General features: G+C 43.6%; 1 protein-coding gene across 1 annotated transcript in view; it reads left to right on the top strand.

Moving 5' to 3' along the window:
- Positions 1 to 19,077, top strand: part of ARHGAP39 (Rho GTPase activating protein 39) — an 840,128-nt gene that overhangs the window by 641,489 nt on the left and 179,562 nt on the right. Inside the window, exon 6 of the mRNA XM_086966339.1 lies at positions 1,087 to 1,160. Coding sequence (XP_086822465.1) covers positions 1,087 to 1,160 — 74 coding nt within the window. The remainder of the gene's footprint in view (positions 1 to 1,086; positions 1,161 to 19,077) is intronic.

The raw sequence follows: 19,077 nt of genomic DNA, 5'->3' as shown, positions 1-19,077 counted from the left end.
GCAGAACCATTCAAAGTACACTACAGTCCAAACAGCCGCCCATGTCCCCATGTCTTACTGGTATTCTACATCACGCCAAAGTGTAGCCTTTCTTGTCATAGTCCTTCCTTCTCTCTCTTCTCGGCTTTTGCCTCCATAGTTCTCTTGCTTGACGACTACTGGATGTAATTGTAGAGTGACAGAAAGTTAGACCTATCTAAAGGGGTCCTGGTCTACAAAGATTAACAATATAGGGGGAACTTGAAATATCTCTTTCCATGTTGAGCACTCACCTCACACGTGAATACGAAAACTTGGAAGGCAACAAGTTGGAAACGTATACCACTCTTGCTCTTTCCAAGAGTTTTGAGCTCCTTATGGCCGGCAACATAAACCACTCAGTCATTCATCAGTTCACAGAGTGGCCTAGGAACATTTGCTGCTGACAAAATGAGGTGTCCTGGAGATCCAAGTTTCAAATCTAAAGTTGTTATATTGAACTGAGAAATTGGGTAATAGTAACATTTGTTATTTACAAGTGCTTAGTAATGGCAGAAGTGCAGTTTGATGTGCTATATAGAAAAGAACTTCGCATCAGCATAATAAACATTAAGTTAACAGGCCCAATACATGCAGTGAGATTCATTTAAAAGAACAAAGGTTGAAAGAAAGATCTGTTGATGCTTGTTTCGGGAACGTTCCACTGGTATTGCTGCTATTTACAGAACATGAACTTTGGGCTCTTGGGAAACTTGTGTTTTTTGTTGAAATGGGTGCATCTGGAAACAAGGCTTCATTCATTGGTGGTCTGCAGCTGATCAGGCTGTGTTTGAAGAAGTGTGTGGTGATTGTCTACTTGTGAAATCACACAGTGTTGGATATAGAATAGCGCGTGGGAACTCAGCATATATTAAGGAACAGACTAGGTTTACTCCCACGCTACATTGAAAGCAACTCTTACATTCATTGATTTGATGCACCAAGTTGAGAACACCCTTTGCTACTAGAAAGAGCCCTCCTCTTGGGGATGTGTCTAAATATATCTTTGCCTCTCGAGGCCTGGAGTCCATGGTTTAATATGTTTCTCCTATTTCTGTTCCCTTGCAGGAGTGGCCATAAGTACCTACGCCAAGTACTGCTACAGCAAGCTACAGAAAGCAGCCTTGATGGGAGCGAAGAAGGTACTGTGGCTCTGAAATGACCTCTCCTTTCTATTCTCTAAAGATGTGTTGTGTGGGGTGATACAGGTTATGTTTGCGATTTTCTCCTTCAGAATTAGAATATTGGGCTCTTTGGTTGCCTCTTGGTACAAGCCTGCAAGGGGCAATGCCAAGGATTCCCAAGTGAGCAGGGGAGAAAACTAGGCTCCCTTTAGGAGGTGGAGAGGGCTTGGGGCTTAAATACTATAGGACACAAAGTAATATCACTCAATAAAGGCTGCTGTTCAGCCAGTTATCATGTTTGACCAGAAGTCATTCATTACATAAAAAAGAGGTAGAAAAGTGGCAAGTAGAATGCACAGCCAGATAGCTGTAGCGCCACCTAGAGCAGGGGCATAACCCCAATAGTTCTGTTTTAATCACACTGTAAGATGCTGCACTTGCAATAGTGTTTATGTCCATTAGGGGTGCTATCCTACAGCCTCGATGTCTCATGTCCTCAACAATCTCTGGATGTCGTTGTGTTCCTGTTCCCCAACAAATTTGTGTGCCTGGAAAATGTTACCCCAGTGTGTTGTGATATATATCTACCTATGACTTAGTTTTACAGCGTCCCTCGGTCCAAGGGGACTTAGTTTAGGGGTTTGATCACCGGCTACTGAGATCTTGACTAGATCCCAAAAACCCACTACTCAGGCGTTCTCTGTGGTTTCCAACCCGCAAAGGAAGATTTGCTGATGAGGACGCTACACACAGATTTGGTATATATCTACGGCTTCACCAGATCCCACAATCAATTGTCCAGGCAGCTGGTTGTACCTAGAAATTAAAAAACACCCACAGAACACACCCATGCACATCTGTACTTTGAGCCTGGACCTCACAGAAATGGCAGATTGTGATTGAAATTCTTCAGTGGTGTGAGCAAGCACACACGATCTGTGCAGGGCACATCTTCCATAGCATTGTCAACCTTGACATGTAGAAAGGAGCACTCACTCGCCGGCTGATGTTGTATTCAAGACACACAGTACAATCGTCCTTATGGGGGACACTACTGATTATAGACACAAACACAGCACACAGGGAATGGCCAGTTGCTCGTAGGGGTGTGTAAAGAGCAGGCACTGACACAACACCATTTTGCATTGGGATCTGTCACTGGGCGCTTCTGTGGACATGGCTGTCCAGGAGTCCACGCCATATTTGTTCAGTCCTTTACCTTGAGGGTAGGTCTCTTGGATGACTGTAGGCAGCAGCTAGGATTCAGACAAAGGTAAAATGACCACCGGGCGCCTGATGCTCAGGTCCCAGATGCTGCTACATGGGACATGGAATCGAAACTGAGCTAGAGCGCTCCAAAATCTTCTGCGCCACAAATGGTATCCATGTGTGTCTCAACAAATGACACACTCACATTTGGGTGGAAGTGACAAATCCCAGTTATAGAAGACTGCAAATTTCTCAGTTTTTAGGTCGAGCATTCGAGACCTCTTGTATATACTTTAGTAAATACTTATTATATACTTATTATATGAGTATGTACATTGTGGGCTATGGAGATCATCCCTAGGACTTGTCTTCTTCCGCTTAGGGAGTTTTTTTTCTGTTCAATTGACTCTATTTAACTGTCTTGATAGAAAACAACCAGCAGAAGTCAGTAAAATACCAGATTTGCTTTCTGCTGACGGACTTTCGTTTTTTCATTTTTCTGGCAACTGCCTCTATTTAACTTTCTTGATAGAAAACGACCAGCAGAGGTCAGTAAAATACCAGAATCACTTTAGCATTCTCTAGATTCCAGTCCATAGAATTTGTCTTCCACGAGCTCCCGAAGACAATAATATTTTTTTCAAATCTTGTCTTTTCAGTGATGTGACCAGCGAAGGCCCTGATTTTATATTAAAAACAGAGCTTTGGCCTATACCATTTTCCAGCTAGCGTGTCACGCAGTTTGATGCTCACTTTCCCTCATGTTAAAGAACAGTAGATGTTTCAGCACCCAGGCTAATGCGCTGTATAACTAAATACATATAAGGTCCCAAAGGCGAGACCAATCTCATTGCAAATGCTTGTTTTATGATGCATTTTATTTACCGGCAATGCACCTATTGAGTGCTGCACACAACCTTTGACCAGGATCAGTGACCAATCCACCATGTGCAGCCAACCCACCATGGACAGCCAACAGCAACTACAGTAAGACCCTGTAGCTAACCCAATAATCGTAGCTACACTTGATTCATTTGGTATTAGCACCCCGACTTGGGCCGTGATGAGGCGTGCCTCCTGAGGAGTCTCATGCTGGAGGACGTATCAGACTCATGCTCTTCCATGAGCTGCACATGTCTGTCCTATGTCATGTGTTTGTCATTGAAGACACTTTTTGGGGTCACCTTTGCAGGCACACTTGGGATTTCACCTTGAGGATGTATGGACCTCACGCAGTTGGCTCTGTCTTGTTTCGTGTTTACTGTGTTCCGACATTTTCAAGTGGTATTTTGTTCTCTCTCTTGAGGCATATGTACAAAATGATTTTGCGGTTGCAAGCTCTGCGATTCGGAAAATTACAGTGATTATGACCGTAAAATTACTTTTCTCAAAGTACCAAAACCATTTTGCGATTTGGATAAGCCTATCCAAATAGCGAAAGTGGTTTGCGACTCATTTTTAATGGAGAAGGAGGGGGTGTAAATAAACATTCCCTCCTGATTGTGAATTGCAATGAGCTGCATCAGTAGTTTGTGACCACCCAGGTGGTCTTAAGCCATGGAAGAGTTACCTACACCTTGAAGGAGGTAGTAACCCATTCACAAAGGGGAAGCAGTCACCATTAGAGAGCGCCTTCTTTGAGAATCAAGTTAAGCGAACTTGGGGGAGCAAGCAATGGCCCACTAAACCCCTGCCTGCTCCCCACAATGCATTTCCAAAGGGAAAAAAATGTGTTTTTTGAAACAACACATGTTCCTTTAGGGAACACGAACTGGTTGGGGAAAAAAAAGGATTCCTGTTTGAGAATGTTTGTGGTAAATATATTTTACCTATTCATTTTTTACCGTATAATTATCAATACAAGACAGCTCATTAAAATGAGAGGCAGAGTCCGTGGTATCTGAGTCATACGGGCTTTAATGGAATTATCCTCAAGGATGGAGCATCATGTTCCATCACCTCTAAGGTTCAGGAAGGGACAGTCAACGTTTTATTAACATTACACATATATATATAGTAAAACTTTACAATTGAATCCAATACAGTAGGCGTAACAGGTGAAAAGAGAGAGATAAGAACACATGTGCGTAAGAGGAGGCGTGAAAAGAGGCGTACACATGGGCGTGCACTGTACATGTCAGAGAAACGTCACAAGATACGTCACATGGGGGTGGATGCATAGAGATAAGTTGCAGAGTCAGCAGAAACCCTTCACCTGTATGCGCGCGCAACTAGTATGACGTGAAACTGGGGGCTTTGACTTTAGCACTAGTGGAGGAGACTGGTGTCTGGAGTGTCGGGGCAACCTGTACCTATAGCATATCTGGTATCTGTTGTTTGAAGGATGTAATGTCTGGAATAAAAGGTCTCTCGGGCAGGGGCCATTCAATATTGAATGCTGGTGCATGCATACGTGTCTTGGTGCAATGCGCGGAGCCATAGGCCTACCATGGTAACAGGTTCAGTAAATCACTTGCAAGGAGGACAGGAAGGCCGGGCCCTTTGCTCTGCAGCCGGGAATATGTTTACCCATTTCACTAGACTGGAATGTGTTTTCGAGGAGGCTGAGCAAATACCTGTAGGCAAAACATGAATTTGGCAGGCAGTCCAGGCCGAGCCGGGCACCGCTGCGCTGGCAGGAAGTAAGGCAGGGGTCAGGGATGCGTACAACTTTCGGAGACAGGAGAGATGAGGCATAGAGGCCTCGTTTAAGGGCCTAGCTCGACTGGGCCAGGAAACATGGAGAAAACGTGTGCGAATTTCAGAAGTGCACCATATAAAGACGGTGGCACCGTATGCCTAGGAACATAATTAACGGGATTTCTTGGTATGGTTGGATAGCTAACATGTTAAGGATGGACGCAAATGTATTTGCGTCTTTCTAGCATGTATAGAACAGAAGCTACACGACATACATGGAACATGGGTGCATGGATAGGGTGCGAGTGGGGGACACATTAGCTACCTGAAAATTTCTATTACCTCATTCCCTCCTTGGACCCTACTACACCCTTCAGGATATATCTATATTCATGAGACCATCTATCTGTTCATAAAGCATCATTTGTTCATCTTTCTTTATTCGGGAGCGGGAACGTGTACTTGGATGGGGAATACAGGCTGTGGCGCACAAGCCGCAAATCGCTGGCCCACATTGCAGACAGAGACAACAACTGAATACTATGGCCAATATTATTCCTAGGAACGATAACAATTTCCATCCCCAGGCGGATATCACACTCCAGAACCAACCGGACCAAGTCCAGGAGCCTGGATTCTGGTGCATCTGATGGGCTATTTCATGAAGCCTAGTAATGGCTTTATACACAGAAGGCGCGTTATTTGGAATAAACACGCAACAACTGGATCCGATGACTCTACAAGCCCCACCCCTATCTGCCAAGATGATGTCAAGGACAAGGCGATTTTAAAGAACAACAAGTCTCATAGCAGACTGTTCCTCGGTCAGGTTACCTAAAGCAGAAGTAGTCTCGTTCACTACTGCATCTAATGTTCTGGTCAATCTTCGAATTAGTTTACTATTTGAGACAGTGCCTATGAATGGAAAGAATCCTTTATTGAAATCTATATATTGCTCTAATGTAGTTTCAGTCTGATCGACAATTGGGATCTTGATCTTCCTTCTATGTCTTACATGAACGAGATGTGGATTTCTGTGATAATCAGGCGGGGCTAGAAAAACAAGTGGCAATAGGAACGCAATATAGCACGTCCCATCCCAATCCAATGGCAGACGTACATAGGCTGTCTGACCACATATGAAATAAGAATGGCGAGAGGCTCTGAAAGTAGACTTTCCTTTATCACTGAATTCTACAACAGTATCACAATCACTGTGTCCTAGATGTACTGAACCATTCTTTCTGACGCATAATTCACCTTTCACTGGTAAAACTGTAATAAACGGCAAATCCGAATTAGTCTCTGACTGCACATTCAGAATCATGAGGTTAAGTGTAAAATTACCTAATCCATACACTTCATTTTCTAGATCGGTCCCTGTCCTCTGGGGAAGACCTTCTTGGTCTGGGTAACATATTTTATTCATGACTGTATTCAAGTTCCCCCATATCCAATTGCCTTGGGAAACCTTGGACTTACTATCTAGGGAAGACATTAAAGTAAACCATGCACCACACGAACCATTATGTGTGAACGGATAAGGAAAAAGGGGCAGAGCACCCTTGTATTTCTGATAGGGAGGGAGTCGGCCACATACCCAGCAATTAGTGGCATTGCTGGTCTGGTGTGAATGATGTAACATACGGATGAATGTATTGTTGCGCATGGCTAAACGATAGGATAATTCATGTGGGGGCAAATCACTAAAAGTGTGCTCCACAGTGTCATTAGAGGAAGCATGTACATGTGAATCAAGAGGGAAGAAAACGTGTAACATTAGACTAATGCATATAATCGTAAGACTCAGAAGAAACATCGAAATCAAGGCAATTATGCATCTGCTATGCAAAACTTTACAATAATTTTTTCTTTTCTCGATACGCCTATCTCTCTGACTACTTGGGTCTATTCTATACATGTCAGAAACCTGTCTAACCGCTTCACCCGAGGGGGACTTAAACAATTAAACGCTGTCTGACTTACTAGACCTTAGCTTTGCACGGTACTCCTCTTGGGGAGTTTTCTCTAACAGGGGGAGTTTAGAATCAGTCTCTGAAAGTGGGCAGTCCTTAATCGGCAAGTCTGGCCACAGTCCGTGAATTTTTTTAACAAGTGTAAAAGGTTTGCTGTAACATGGTGTCGCTAAAACAGGTGCTTGACAAAAGGCTTTCTTTAACTCGTCAAAAGCTTGTGTGTGTTCCTGAGTCCAAGGGAGGACAGTCGAAGTCGCTGCCTCCTTTGTTGTCAACTGTATGAGTGGTTTAGCTAGAAATGCATATTGAGGAATCCACTGTCTGCAGTATGAGGTGAGGCCAATGAAGGCCCGTACCTCCTTTTGTGTCTTGGGTTGTGGCAGATGTGCAATTAACTGAATACGTTCTGGTGTCAGTTGTCTCCCCCATTTGGACAGCAAGTGCCCAAGGTATACCACTTGCTGGGCACAGAATTGTAGCTTCGAAGGGGACACTTTATGCCCCTTTTCGGCCAAGAAACAAAGGACAGTCAGTGACGCGCGCTCGCAATCACGTTCGGTCCGTGCAGTTATCAATAAGTCGTCCACATATTGGAGCAGAGCAGTGGCAGCAGGCATGTGAATACTGTCTAGTTGTCTTTTCAGGGCTTGACTGTAAATACTGGGACTTTCCGTGAACCCTTGAGGTGCACGTGCAAATTTAAAACTTCGGCCATTTAATGAGAATCCGAACAAAAATTGGCTTTCCGGATGAATGGGGACACTAAAGAAAGCGTTCTTAAGATCAATTACAGTAAAGAACGCAGCTTCGGAATCAATGGCAGTCAACAAAGAGGATATGTCCGGCACTACTGGGTACTGGGGAACGATGCATTTATTTAGCTCGCGAAGATCGATCACCAGTCTGTAGACTGGAGGTGCATTTGGGTCTGTTCGTTTAAGAATCGGGATGATTGGGGAATTACATACATTGGAGTCAGTCTCTATAACTACTCCTTGGACAAACAATTCGTCAATGATTTTCAATAAGGCCACTACAGCCTCTGGGGGCAATTTGTATTGTCGGATTCGGGGTAGAACAACACCTTGCTTGAGAGTGACACGATAAGGTGTAATGTGCATACATCCTACATCAGTTGGACCTTTCGCCCATAAATGTGCTGGTACATTTCTCAATCTTGAATCGAAATCACGTAACACATAGTGACCCTTAAAGTCACGTAGGAACAATCTCACTCCTTCCGGAGAACAACATATTACAGCTCCTAAGGCTTTCAACGTTTTAATACCAAGCAGATTTTCAGGACATGCTTTCGTAAGCAACAGGTCAGTAGTTCGGGACAATGGACCAACTTCAAGAGAAACTGGTTTTGATACTTCATTAACAATAGGCTTTCCTGAAAACCCAGGGAAACATTCTGTGAGCCTGAGAGGGGAGCCCCTGGAACCTCGTCATGACTAATGGTAGTTCTACTTGCCCCTGTGTCAATCAAAAATTTTCTGTCTTTCCCTAATACCTGACTATGTACATAGGGACCATCTTGATCTACAGGAACCTCAATGAGAGGCAAGCCAACCTCCCTCTCTAGGCTGTTTCATGTGTACTGCTGATAATCGGGGTAATCTGACTGTGCATACTGGTACATTTGTGACGTGACATGTTGGGTGGCAGCAATAGGCTGTGGTTGCGGTCGGGGTACAGCTACTGTCTGTTGTACTTGCTGTGGTGGCTGTTGTGTATTCTGTGCGACATGCTGTGGGACGTGTTCCTGTCTAGGAGGACGCGGTCTCTCTTTCGTTTTACCGGTAGCAATATTGTGCTTCAAAACCAAACATTCATTAATATAGTGACCTGGCTGTTTGCAGTAATTGCAATTCCCTTTAACGGGAGCTGCAGACTGACCTGGAGGTGCCGTACCCTTTCTTTGACCGTCTGCTGGAACAGTCTGGGCTACTAGTACTTTCATTTTCGTGTCTTTCATACATCTCTGTTCATGTTCATGTTCCTCTCTAATTCGGTTCTGGTGGTACTGTAACATTTGCAACATTTGGTAAGGTGTATTTGCTTGCCATGTGCTCTCGACTTTCAGGACTCTTTTTTTAACCTGGGGTAAGGAATTCTCGACTAGTTTGGTCACAAAAAGATGTGGGAATGACTTGCTACTTGTTTTCAGGCCACTATTAATAATGAAACATTTCTCGAATCTCGAATAAAAATCACTAGTGTCTTCGTCTTGTTTCTGTTTGCAGGCTGAGATTGCATCCCAGTCTTCCTTTTTCGTTGTCAATAATCTCGGCAAAACCTGTACTAGTAGCCCTGGTAATTCTTTGGTTTTATCCCCAAGACCTAAACCTGGGGTGCTTGTCGTTTCTTCGTTTTCTAATTCAGCCCAATTAATCTTTTTATCTCCCACCTCCCATTCTTTTTCTTTTAGTTTCTCGTAAATACCTGCCGGCAACAGTACTTTCAACATTTTCATAATATCGGGATATGTGTAATCTCCCATGAGTAACATGTCTTTTAATTCACGGTGAAACCCTGCTGGATCTTTATCATGACAGGGCACTATTTTTTTCATTTCCAATAATTCCGTTTTACTTAAGGGCGTGTATACAAATACGCGTTGAAGCGCACCTCCTGGAGTTGTCTGTACGGGATGAACTTCTCGTAAGGGATTCTGTCTATCTATGTGAAAAGGATGGTTTACTGGAGGTGGAACAGGACCAAAATGTGAAGTCAAGAATGTTCTGTATTTATGACGTTGTTCGAGAATCACATTAATCAAATCGGTACCTAGACCTCTCCATCTATTCAGGAGTAATTCATCCAATATATTGTATAGGGGACCTGGATCAGAATGCTGACTCTCATATAGCATAATGATATGCTGGATCATGTATATACCAGCTAAACGTTGTTCAGTTGGAGTAAGACTCAAAAATGTTTGCGCTAGTGAATCATCTTTATATACGCTGCTATTATCAGCCCACTGTACTGCAGACCGTGCTAGTTCTTGTTCACGCATTGTACTAAGTTCGTTGTAACCAATTCTATCCTTTAGTACTTTATCAGTGGCTTGGAACAAATGCTCAAGAGAACATTGCTCTGGTATCGGGGAAAGGAAACGTTTCTTGTTTTCTAGACGAATGGGTCTGTCAAAAGGTCTATTTAAGGAATACTGTTTAGGGAGTTTCACTCTACCTACGTACGCTATCCTGTCTGCATTCTCTGGAGTCTCTATTTCCTCCCACTCCGAGGATTCATTCTTGTCTGACCCGGCTTCCTGTTCAGCCCTCTGTCTGTTATGTATTGCTACTATTTCTTTACGGATCTTTTTGGACATGGCATCTATACAGGTTTGTTTATCATGTTTACAATCCGCAATATTTTGACTCCATCTTGTCAGTACATCCATCTCTTCTTTAACAACACCTGGCCGATCTTGTTCCCTTATCAAACCGTTAATTAAGAATCTTAATATTAACCCTTGTGTCTCAGTTTTCTGATATGCCATGGCCTTACGAATACATTCTGGTCTCTCCCCAGTTCTAATAAAATGATATATTTTGTCTAGATGATCTGGCATTTCTGGTAATGTCAACAAATAATCTGTAACACGTCGTAAACGTAACGAGGCTAACAACATGTCTCCTTGCTTGCCGGGTACTGGATCATATCTACAATCGGTAATATACTGTTTAAGCTTTTCATGTGGCATCGCTTTCGGTGTACGCTGTGTTGCTAATTCTCTGAATGTTATTCGTTGTAGTTGTGGCGGAGTGTGAGGGTGGCCTCCTAAGGCACCTCCTGAAGCAGAAGCGTGGGCATGACCTGACGTCAAAAGTACATGCGATGGGGTTGGACTCTGGGTTGCATCTGTCGAAAAAGGATTGGTAGGACCAATAGTAGGGGTGCCAGTAGCAGCAGCAGTAGAAGGGGAAGTGACAGCAGGTGCGGGAAGGGAATCTCGTCGTGGAGGGGTCGTGGCTTGATCAGCCGGAACATGCTGCGGTACATTATTAGCGGGTTGTACGGGTATATTGGTATATGCTGGAGCTACATCATCTAAATAGGAAGAAAGGAAAATGTCTGCTGCGGTCTTTTTGTGACGGAGTTTAGTCGGAACCAATGGTGCTGGCAAGTTATGTGGGACTTCCGGGGTTGCCTTGGGCAGGCCCTCGGTTAGAACTGGATATAGTCCTGTAATAAGTGCATTTCTCTGTCTGTCTTGTTGTTCTATTCTGACTCGTTCTCCTTCTTCTAGTAACTCTTTCTCTCTAGCTTTTTCGGATTCTTCTCTACTTCTTTCCGCTTTTCTGATTTCCTTTTCATTTCGTCTATGCGCTTCTTTACGCCATAATTCTATGGCATCTTTCTGAGATTGTCTAGCTTTCTTTTTCCACAACGCTTCTTCTACTCTCATGATGCAATCGGCATCCCATGTCCCTGAGGCAGGCCATCTAAACTTTTCTTCCAGACCCTTGGTGTAATCTGCCCATAATTCTAGGTACAGTATGGCATCTAAGCCGTGTTTATTAAACATAAAATGTCTAGGAGTGTCCCTAGGCGGGACGGGAACTGCTTCTTCTAATATCCCTTTCCTAGTACCTATCTGACGTAATTTTGTGAACAGCGGCATGATCGGATTACTTTAAACGTTTACACAGGAAAACACAGTAATGACAATAATGGATAGCAAAACAATCATTCATACCACAACATAAAATCACATTAAAACATGTTACCTGATATACAGAAAACACATAAGAGCGAGACTGAAAGTCGAGTTGCAACACTAGAATACTGAATCACTGAATTACTAGATGCACTGCTAAAACAGTACAGACCGGTCCCATAAAGAGACACGTCGGACTGCATCCACCTAAGTGAACACGTACGGACCAGGCCTGTGTACCCAGACCTGTCTTGACCGGGAACAAAGTAATGAACCCGTCTAGATGCGTTCCCAATAACGGTACTCACCGGGAAGCAAGAAACTGAAGGCCTCGGAAACTGGACTGGACTGGACTGCGTCAGATGACGATTCTCCTACGCATGCGCTTCGGAACAGGTGGGCCTCTGGACACCTCGGACCTTGCTCTCTCGGCTAGGGCTCTGGTCGGGATCCTCCGCATTCCTCACCGCCTCGTCTGGACGCCAGACCGCAGTCTCCGTCTCCCTCGTGGGCCCGAGGGAAGATAGCAGGAAAACCCGCAAACGTGCACGGTTTCCGTCGGGGCTGTAGAAGGGGCAAAGGCCGCGTGACTTCACCGGCGAGTGGGGAAGGGGGGGTCCCTATTCGGGCGCCAAATTATGTGGTAAATATATTTTACCTATTCATTTTTTACCGTATAATTATCAATACAAGACAGCTCATTAAAATGAGAGGCAGAGTCCGTGGTATCTGAGTCATACGGGCTTTAATGGAATTATCCTCAAGGATGGAGCATCATGTTCCATCACCTCTAAGGTTCAGGAAGGGACAGTCAACGTTTTATTAACATTACACATTATATATAGTAAAACTTTACAATTGAATCCAATACAGTAGGCGTAACAGGTGAAAAGAGAGAGATAAGAACACATGTGCGTAAGAGGAGGCGTGAAAAGAGGCGTACACATGGGCGTGCACTGTACATGTCAGAGAAACGTCACAAGATACGTCACATGGGGGTGGATGCATAGAGAAAAGTTGCAGAATCAGCGGAAACCCTTCACCTGTATGCGCGCGCAACTAGTATGACGTGAAACTGGGGGCTTTGACTTTAGCACTAGTGGAGGAGACTGGTGTCTGGAGTGTCAGGGCAACCTGTACCTATAGCATATCTGGTATCTGTTGTTTGGGGGATGTAATGTCTGGAATAAAAGGTCTCTCGGGCAGGGGCCATTCAATATTGAATGCTGGTGCATGCATACGTGTCTTGGTGCAATGCGCGGAGCCATAGGCCTACCATGGTAACGGGTTCAGTAAATCACTTGCAAGGAGGACAGGAAGGCCGGGCCCTTTGCTCTGCAGCCGGGAATATGTTTACCCATTTCACTAGACTGGAATGTGTTTTCGAGGAGGCTGAGCAAATACCTGTAGGCAAAACATGAATTTGGCAGGCAGTCCAGGCCGAGCCGGGCACCGCTGCGCTGGCAGGAAGTAAGGCAGGGGTCAGGGATGCGTACAACTTTCGGAGACAGGAGAGATGAGGCATAGAGGCCTCGTTTAAGGGCCTAGCTCGACTGGGCCAGGAAACATGGAGAAAACGTGTGCGAATTTCAGAAGTGCACCATATAAAGACGGTGGTACCGTATGCCTAGGAACATAATTAACGGGATTTCTTGGTATGGTTGGATAGCTAACATGTTAAGGATGGACGCAAATGTATTTGCGTCTTTCTAGCATGTATAGAACAGAAGCTACACGACATACATGGAACATGGGTGCATGGATAGGGTGCGAGTGGGGGACACATTAGCTACCTGAAAATTTCTATTACCTCAGGATGATAGTCTGCTGTTCCTTTCAGGCCGCTGTCCCTGTGTTTGTAGCCAATCTCAGCAGGTTGTAAATAGCGCCCGCCTAAATATAAATCTTCAGGCATGCCGATCGGCGGTCCCCTGCAATTGGACATTGTCCCAGGGGCGTAACACATATTTTAAGGAAACAAGGGAACCCAATCAATTCGGCCATGGACCTTGGGAGTTAATTATTTTAAACAACAGTGGCCCCTGGAGAAGGGAGAATATAAGGACAATGAATATAGACTCAGTCGTTTCTATATTAAATCGACATGTCAATCCGGACAGAGGTCTAATATTTACTTTTTAACAATATAGACAAGGTTTTTTCAGCAATACAGAAAGTGGGACATAAGCCTGTGCCCTACTTAACACGTGGAAAACAACATTTACAACCCTGTAAATGTGTTGAATGAGATTTGTTGCCCTTTGACACTGTTATTCATCAAGTACAACTAACCGTAAAGCTTTTGCATAAAAGCCCTTTGTTTGTACTTTTCACCTGCTTGTAATGTTTTCCACATGTTAAGTAGGGCACAGGCTTGTGTCCCACTTTCTGTATTATTGAAAAAACCTTGTCTATATTGTTACAAAGTAAATATTAGACCTCTGTCCGGGCTGGACATGTCGATTTAATATAGCAACGACTGAGTCTATATTCAATGTCCTTATAATCTCCCTTCTCCAGGGGCCACTGTTGTTTAAAATAATTAATAAGGGGCGTAACACAGGCCCCCACAGCCCCGGCGGCGGGGGGGACAAGCTCAGGGACCAGGCCAGACTGGCCATAGTGGGCACCAGGCGTTTCCCCGGTAGGCCGCTAGGGCGGGGCCGGTTTTGGGCCCCTGGGGGGCCGTTTTTGTTACCGGGGGTCGGCAATGTCAGCCCCCGGTAACAAAATCGGCCGAAACCGGCCGTCGCAAACTACTCATCTGCACTCCCCCTGACCCCAGGGCGGGCCAGCTGAGCAGTTTGCCAGGGCCGGTTTCTGTTCTCAGTCCGGCCCTCAGGGAGTCCTCCTCAGCACAGCACTTCGGCAGGACAGCTCCTGATAGAGTCCGTAAGGGGCTCCTCCACGTACCTTGCAGGGGGGCCCCCTCAATTTTCGTTATGCCACTGCATTGCGCGATGCAACCTAATATTACATAAGCTGGGAGTCAAGCAAAAAGCAGTTTGCAGACAACCAGTGTGTAAGTTGCACCTGTTATTTGTGACCTCCCTGCAGACCTCTTTGCTGAGGATGAGCACTGGCTTGGTTGTGACCCAAGAATGGGCTGGCCGTACTGGGCATTGGGCATTTTGTTGGGCGGCTGGAAGGCTGGTGTTTTGTTTTGTTTTGTTACTGGGGCCAGTTTATCGCTGAGCTGGGGTGCAATGTGTTTTGTAAATTGTTATGGGTTTCAAAAGCACCCACTGAATAGTTAATTTTATATCGAGCAGTTTTAAGGCAACAATAAAAATTTCAAGGTAACTAAAGTAAATAATGTTCCTACTGGAGAGGAATATGAGTTTTGTCTAGTGACTCATCTAAAGTAGCGTAGAGTTTTAACATGCCTACTGCAAAGAATGTGTACCATGAAGATCATAGAACTGTATTTTATGTGGATAGCTCAGAGGGTTACCGCTTTTGTCACATATATCATTTTATTACTGTACAGTCTATAAGTTATGATCCTAATGTAGAACAGTGACCAATGAACTGCCATCAAAGAGCTGCATGCATACTGCATGATACAGGTTATAATGTTATGCTTTCTCCTATTCTTTCATTATCCTAATGTTGCTAAAAATGGGTTTGTTTGGGTCGTAATGAATTATTTTTTGTAAAACCAACCCTAACCATTGGGTTACGTTTTGAGTCCTGAGTTTGTGCTTCTCCAGGTCAAGCACTCTTACAAAATGCCTACAAGTTTGGTTGACATGTGAATCCTACACCTTGTAGTCCCCTTTGTCTTATGTTGCGTTTTCTATACACTGATTTACACACATAAGATTCATTGTCTCTATGTGTGTGATGTAAATTGCTCTGACACTTTACACTGGTACGAGATACGCTATAAAACAAATAAAATTCATGAGTGGGGCTATAGCGAGATGAGGGGCACTGTTGGCGAGAGATAGTGAGGGATTCTGTGGAGGAGGCGGTCATGGGGGGGGTGGGGAGGGATCACTCAAAAATATTGTTGCCGTGAGCACCATCTGCTTAACATTGAATGTTTGCACTTATGTTATATTGAGATTCATATTTCATGCTTGACATCTTAGTTTTTGTGTTCTCCGTAAGAATGTCTGTGGACATGACTGGGTATCCGGATACACTGTAAGGTCATCATTTACTATACTTTGAAAGCTAATACAATTGAATATAGAATGATAAATCTATTGTAGAATGCATCATTTCTTCCCTCGTAGTAGTAAGGTATGCTCGCTGCGCTTGCTCGCTACGAACCGTATAGGGGCTGGTCTGACAAAATTTGCCAAGGCTGCTTTGGGTTCCAATACGACCCGGGAGTTTGTGCGTGGACTGCATACGTCACCGGCGGTCTGAGACATGCTGTTCCGGAGAGCTCCTTTCAGCCACCGGCCTGCTGCCCAGCAGAGCATGTGATGGTCTTTTACTTGGATTATTTTCACAAGTGTGGAGCAGAAACAAAGCCATATTGTGCATTCGCGCTGAAGGACCGCCATCGACTGACCCATTAATTCAGCACAGAGAATCTATCCACTGAGCTGTTAAAGTCCCAGTATCCAGTGTGACAGCACATTTGTTATTGCTAGGTGGTCTCGCGGGGTAGCGGGCTTTGTCATAAGTATGGATTTATAACATAGTGGAATACTGTCCGTGAAGAAACAGAGGGTATTATTTTTTGCCTCGCTCTCCTGTTTATTTTTTTTTCTTTTGCATTGCTTAACAGACCAAATGATTTTATGTGTAATTTTTTTTCTTGCACGAAAAGCATGAATATCAAAAATGCTTAAACAATAAAAAAAGATAAAAATTAAGATTTAAAAGAGGGTGTGATTCAAGATTGTGTACAGAGTGACTAATGGCATCTATTTTCGCATCAGTTCATGATAGATGTGGAACTGGTGGGCAAAAGCAAAGTGTGAGTGAACAGACCAATGGATGAAGGGGGCTGACTGAAAGGCCATCTATTTGTAAATCTGAATGATTCTTTATTAAGATTAAGGCTCACAGTTTTCCATTTTTACTGATTTTTACAGATAAATTCAAACAGAAAACAATGTGTTTCCTGTCTGCATTTATTTTTCAAAGCAGAAAAATACTGAAAATTGTGCTCCTTTGAAGTGACTTGCCAAGCTATCATTCGTGAATTCCAGGTCCAAAGCTGAGCAGTTAGACAGCATGGGGAGTTAAAAAACAGGACATGATTTCCTTAAATATAGGCATATGTTAAAGTATAAATAAAGTATAAAAGTTTATCTGTGGGTGTAATGTTTTGTTATATTTGGCTGCTTAATTTGCTGAAACTCGACAGGCATCAAAGTATGAGTGCATATTCATCAGTTAAGTAAATGTGGAAATGTACCATATTACACCTTATTTTATTTATTTGAGTTTTATATTGCACTAGCTAGACCCAAAGGTAACCAAGCACTTTACAAGTTGTGGGCAAAGAAAATTAAAGCTACAAGCAATGATACGAGTACGTCAAACACAGTTTAAAGAAGTATAAACAGTATAACAACAATATAGTGAGGACAATCCAGTACATAACTAAACAACATTAGGTAAGGATAGTATAGCATAAATAGTGACTGAATGGGCCAGGTGACTGTAACAGTTGACTCAATACAGTGTGGTTGAGTTTATGGGCAACATGCATCCACTTGTGATCGAGTTGAAGTAGGTGTTTAGAAGTAGAGATTTGAGGTCATGTTTGAAGCAAGAAACGGAAGGGTTGCAGCGGAGATCTACGGAGAGTGAGTTCCATATGTTGGAAGCATTTCCTGAGCTTGAGCACGCCTGGGTAACTTTCTTTTTCAGCTTAGGGGGTATGAGAAGAAGTGAATTGAAGCTTCTCAGAATCTGGCCACTACCTGCTCTCAAGAGTTTGGTTGCAAAGTATTTGGGGTAATTCATATAGAGTGCTTTGTGGGTAACCCAGGCTGTCTTGAACATGCATCTTCTTTCAATGGGAAGCCAGTTGAGGCGCTTGAGGGCAGGTGAGATGTGATAAGTCTGCTTCAATCCTATGAGGAGTCTGGCTGCCGCATTTAGAGTGGCTGTCAAGGGTGCGAGGTGACTTTTTGGAGTACCAGTGAAGATGGCATTGCCATAGTCACGTTTCGAGAGGACAAGTGATTGTGCTCCAGTCAAGTTCGTTGAGTGGGGGCGAAGGGTTTGATTTTTTTTTTTAGGTGTTTTAGTGTGAAGAGGGCTCCTTTGGCTGAATTGTTGATGTGTTCCTTCATAAACATATTTTTGTCAAGGGTGATACATAAGGACTTTTACAGAGTTAGAAAGTGAGAGAGAGCAATCTAGTGCGTTCAAATTTTTGAGCCATTCTTGGATTGGAAGAGGATTGTTATTTGAGAAGAGGAGTAGCAGCTTGGTCTTATTGGGGTTCAATTTTAGGTAGTTGTAGTGAAACCAGGTGTGTATCTTGTTTAGTGTGGCATTCAGATGAAGGATATCTCTGGGTGACGTTATTTTGTAGTTGAGTTGCGAGTCTTCCGCATGTAGGTGATATTTGACCTCTGCTTGTTTCAGAATAAGGGTGAGGAGTTCCATAAAGAGATTAAATAGGGCTGGAGAAAGGATACTTGTGTTCTATGAAACCCATCCCAAACTAACAAAATTACTGGTATTGTAATTGTGACCACATCAGACAAGATTACATTAGTGTCACCATATGCAGGATAACCAGCAGTGATCACCCAGGGCACACAGACAAGGCTGCGAGCAGTAATGTTAAAAAAGCTTTGTCAACTTGGAACGCTTATACATAGGTAATAAACAACAGCCACAGCTGCAATGCCCCTGGCACAAATCGAATAGTATTAGTAAAAAGTCTCCCCGCGTCATTTATCACTCAAAATTATCTTTAAATATTATTTTGGAATTCAGCCAAACATCTACTTATGAGTTCTGAAATACACAAGTTTTTGTCATGAATACTCAATTTTGGCATACATACATTAATTCAACTAAGAAAAATGTTGTAGCTTAGTAGGCTGAGTTGCACACAGGACAGCTACTTACAGGCAGCTGGAGAGGTGCAAAGTAGCTCACGAGCTACTCCTTGAGAAGACTCGTCTAGAACACACAGAAGCACGCACTCACAATAAACCAGGCACACACACACCATTCTATAACATGTAGAGTGCATGCAAGCCACACACCCAAAACATACACAATAACCCGGGCTTGTGATGGAGGGAGGAAGGGAAGGAAAGAGGGTGGGACTAAATATTATTTACAGGCCTTTCGTGTATTGACTTTTCTTCAAGCAGCACTTTCCAGAAAATGTTATTGTAACATCTGTTTCAGATGAGGTGATGTTACAAGAAGTTTATTTATTTTTATTTTATTTGAAAGGTTTTATGTAGCGCTGGCTAGACCTGGAGGAATCAGAGCG

This window comes from Lissotriton vulgaris, chromosome 4_1, assembly GCF_964263255.1.
Source record: "Lissotriton vulgaris chromosome 4_1, aLisVul1.2, whole genome shotgun sequence".
Taxonomy (NCBI): domain Eukaryota; kingdom Metazoa; phylum Chordata; class Amphibia; order Caudata; family Salamandridae; genus Lissotriton; species Lissotriton vulgaris.
Note: the sequence above shows the minus strand (reverse complement) of the source record. Positions and strands in the feature narration are given on the sequence as shown.